Here is a 4199-nt window from a genome sequence, read left to right as displayed (position 1 = left end):
AATCCTTTGCGGTAGTAACATCACTGCAGATTTGTGATTTCTGTGGGAAAAGCAAGTCTTATGGCTTGACTGATGTGCAGATTTTTGTTTAACATTGTATTAACTATCCACACACTTCAGGTGGAAGGGTTTTTCAAGCAAAAATTGTTCCCCACCCTAATCATTTTTTTTTTTTTTTTTTTTCTTCTAATAACTATGGGTTAACTATGTCCTGATGAAAGTTCTTATAAAGAGCTGAAACGTCAAATTTGTTTGGATTTTTCTGTACACACACACACACACACACACACACACACACACGCACGCACACGTTTGTGATTGCTCTACATGAAGTTAATTTATCACATACATTTGTTTCAGACCACCGGCATCTCGTCGGTTCTTCACCATGTCCGACTGGAGGGTTTTCCCACCAACAACCAGCCACTGATGTAGAGGAAAAGGGATCCACTGCTGAGGGTAAGTAACACCTGCTTTAAGTCATCTATTTGTAGCATGCATATGTCATAAAACCAGTAAGTCATAGTAGGTTTTTGGACCAGCCATATGCTGCTTTCATAAGAAGTTGTATTTAATCTAAAAAAATATATATGTAAATAAGTTATTGCAATAGAGCTGTAATGGTAATAGCCTAGGAATGAGTAGTCTATAATAATATCACTACATATCTTATTTACAAGTTTTAATAATGTTGTAGTTGTTCAGATAATTAGTTTAAAAAATGTTTGCTTTGACATAAATAAAAAATGTATTTAGGACAAGACCAAAATAGAATTGCAAATATATTTATGACGGATGCTTACAATGTTCTTTGTCGGTTCTCCCATATAGGCTCTGATGGTACACTGCCATTGGAGGAAGCAGAGAAGGGTATCATCACACTCCCAGAAATGGATCCTGGTTCTATGGAGGTGCAAATGACACCAGCGGCTGTTGACACACCACTTGTTACTACACACATGGTAATGCTGTGTGAGGCTCTTAAGGCTCGCCAAGCAGTACTGGAGAAGGCCATACAGCAGGATAGGAAGAGAAAGATTGAACTGTTAGGGAATGTACTTACAGAGGTACGCTCCATGTCTAATGTTTTAAGTGAGGGTGTTAGGCAATTCTCAGCATCAATAGTCTCCTTGGAAAGACATGGGCGGCGCTTCATGGAGATGAGGGAAGAAAAGTACATTTTAATGCGTGCCCAAGCTGCCCACAATTTGGGCATAACCATTGATGTTGTGGATGACATAATTCGAAAACGACGTGCTCAGGGTTTTCAAAGAAGGGATGATGATAAATAGAATGTCCTCTGATATTTATTCCTCCTAATCGTCCACAATGTGAACATTACTGACACTGTTCATAGGTTGTTATATTCTCTTATGTTTGTTCTGGTTTTCATTATTCTTCCCCCAACATATAATTCTGCATTCTCCTCTTAATTACCTGCCTCTGTTTGTTTGCTTTCTCTCACTTTATTATTTGATTAAATGTATATTTAATACCACTTCTGATTCCTATTTTTCTTTATAATATTTAAATGTCTAGAATTTTTTTTTATATATAGGAGTTTGTCATTGTTGCTCATCGCTGTTATTGTATAATTAATAATAAACTTTACTTCTAATATGTGTAATATCATAATATCAATATTATTAGAAGTGAGGTTCAACTTTTAACATATAATTGATATTGATTATAACTCTACTACTAAGTTATCTTGATTTATCTTAATAAATAGAGTGTGTGTGTGTGTGTGTGTGTGTGTATATATCTCTCAAAAAAAAAATAAAGGGAGCACAAAAATAACACATCCTAGATCTGAATTAATTAAATATTCTTCTGAAATACTTTGTTCTTTACATAGTTGAATGTGCTGACAACAAAATCACACACAAATAAAAAAAAATGGAAATCACATTTTTCAACCCATGAAGGTCTGGATTTGGAGTCACACTCAAAATTAAAGTGGAAAAACATACTACAGGCTGATCCAACTTTGATGTAATGTCCTTAAAACAAGTCAAAATGAGGCTCAGTAGTGTGTGTGGCCTCCACGTGCCTGTATGACCTCCCTACAACGCCGGTGCATGCTCCTAATGAGGTGGCGGGTGGTCTCCTGAGGGATCTCCTCACCTGGACTAAAGCATCTGCCAACTCCTGGACAGTCTGTGGTGCAACGTGACGTTGGTGGATGGAGCGAGACATGATGTCCTCAATTGGATTCAGGTCTGGGGAACGGGCGGGCCAGTCCATAGCATCAATGCCTTTGTCTTGCAGGAACTGCTGACACACTCCAGCCACATGAGGTCTAGCATTTTCTTGCATTAGGAGGAACCCAGGGCCAACTGCACCAGCATATGGTCTCACAAGGGGTCTGAGGATCTCATCTCGGTACCTAATGGCAGTCAGGCTACCTCTGGCGAGCACATGGAGGGCTGTGCGGTCCCCCAAAGAAATGCCACCCCACACCATTACTGATCCACTGCCAAACCGGTCATGCTGGAGGATGTGGCAGGCAGCAGAACGTTCTCCACGGCGTCTCCAGACTCTGTCACGTCTGTCACATGTGCTCAGTGTGAACCTGCTTTCATCTGTGAAGAGCACAGGGCACCAGTGGCAAATTGCCAATCTTGGTGTTTTCTGGCAAATGGCAAACGTCCTGCACGGGGCTTGGCTGTAAGCACAACCCCCATCTGTGGACGTCGGGCCCTCATACCACCCTCATGTAGTCTGTTTCTGAGCGTTTGAGCAGACACATGCACATTTGTGGCCTGCTGGAGGTCATTTTGCAGGGCCCTGGCAGTGCTCCTCCTGTTCCTCCTTGCACAAAGGCGGAGGTAGTGGTCCTGCTGCTGGGTTGTTGCCCTCCTACAGCCTCCTCCACGTCTCCTGATGTACTGACCTGTCTCCTGGTAGCGCCTCCATGCTCTGGACACTACGCTGACAGACACAGCAAACCACCTTGCCACAGCTCGCATTGATGTGCCATCCTGGATGAGCTGCACTACCTGAGCCACTTGTGTGGGTTGTAGACTCCATCTCATGCTACCACTAGAGTGAAAGCACCGCCAGCATTCAAAAGTGACCACAACATCAGCCATGAAGCATAGGAACTGAGAAGTGGTCTGTGGTCACCACCTGCAGAACCACTATTTTATTGGGGGTGTCTTGCTAATTGCCTATAATTTCAACCTGTTGTCTATCCCATTTGCACAACCGCATGTGAAATTGATTGTCACTCAGTATTGCTTCCTAAGTAGACAGTTTGATTTCACAGAAGTGTGATTGACTTGGAGTTACATTGTGTTGTTTAAGTATTCCCTTTATTTTTTTGAGCACTGTATATGTATGTGTATTATTTATATATATATATATATATATATATATATATGTGTGTGTGTGTGCGCATGTATTCATGGGAAAAATAAAGTACATCCTCTTTGAATTATATGGTTTTGCATAACAGAACATAATAACAATCATCTGTTCCATAGCAGGTCTTAAAATTACAACCACACATGGTCAACACATGACATATTACACTGTGTTCTGATTTATTTAACAAAAATAAAGCCAAAATGGAAAAGCCATGTGTGGAAAAACTAAAAGTGCGCCCTTACTGCTTCCATAGGAATTGAGTCTAAATAGTAATCAGGTACTGCTAATTAAATGTCATTGATTAATTGATCAGCAAGTGTAACCAGCTCTGTAAAAGCTGAAGGTTTAGCAAGATTATTGAAAAGTGGAAAACTTTCAAGACCATTGCCAATCTTCCTAAAAGTGGACGTCCCAGCAAATTCACCTCAGGACCAGACCATGCAATGCTCAAAGAAATTGCAACAACAAAAAAAACCAAGAGTTCCATCTCTTACTCTGCAGGCCTCAGTTAGCATGTTAAATGTTAAAGTTCATGACAGTATAATTAGAAAAAGACTGAGCAAGTATGGTTTGTCTGGAAGGGTTGCCAGAAGAAAGGCTCTTCTTTCTAAAAATAACATGGCAGCATGGCTTAGGTTTGCAAAATTACATCTGAACAAACCACAAGACTTCTGAAGTGGAGATGTTTGGCCATAATGGACAAAACCAAACGCATATCAGCACAAACACCTCATTCCAACTGTCAAGCACAGTGGGGCTTGATTTGCAGCCTCGGGACCTAGGAACCTTGCAGTCATTGAGTCAACCATGAACTCCTCTGTGTACAA

At 40.8% G+C, this 4199-nt stretch overlaps 1 protein-coding gene across 1 annotated transcript in view; it reads left to right on the top strand.

The window, feature by feature from the left end:
• LOC134579555 (uncharacterized) overlaps positions 1-1457 on the top strand; it is a 62320-nt gene extending 60863 nt beyond the window's left edge. Inside the window, exons 4-5 of the mRNA XM_063438884.1 lie at positions 361-459; positions 832-1457. Coding sequence (XP_063294954.1) covers positions 361-459; positions 832-1292 — 560 coding nt within the window. The 3' untranslated portion in view covers positions 1293-1457. The remainder of the gene's footprint in view (positions 1-360; positions 460-831) is intronic.
• Positions 1458-4199: the final 2742 nt, after the last annotated feature.

Source organism: Pelobates fuscus, chromosome 12 (genome assembly GCF_036172605.1).
Source record: "Pelobates fuscus isolate aPelFus1 chromosome 12, aPelFus1.pri, whole genome shotgun sequence".
Lineage (NCBI taxonomy): Eukaryota > Metazoa > Chordata > Amphibia > Anura > Pelobatidae > Pelobates > Pelobates fuscus.
This window is presented reverse-complemented; position numbering and strand designations above follow the sequence as displayed.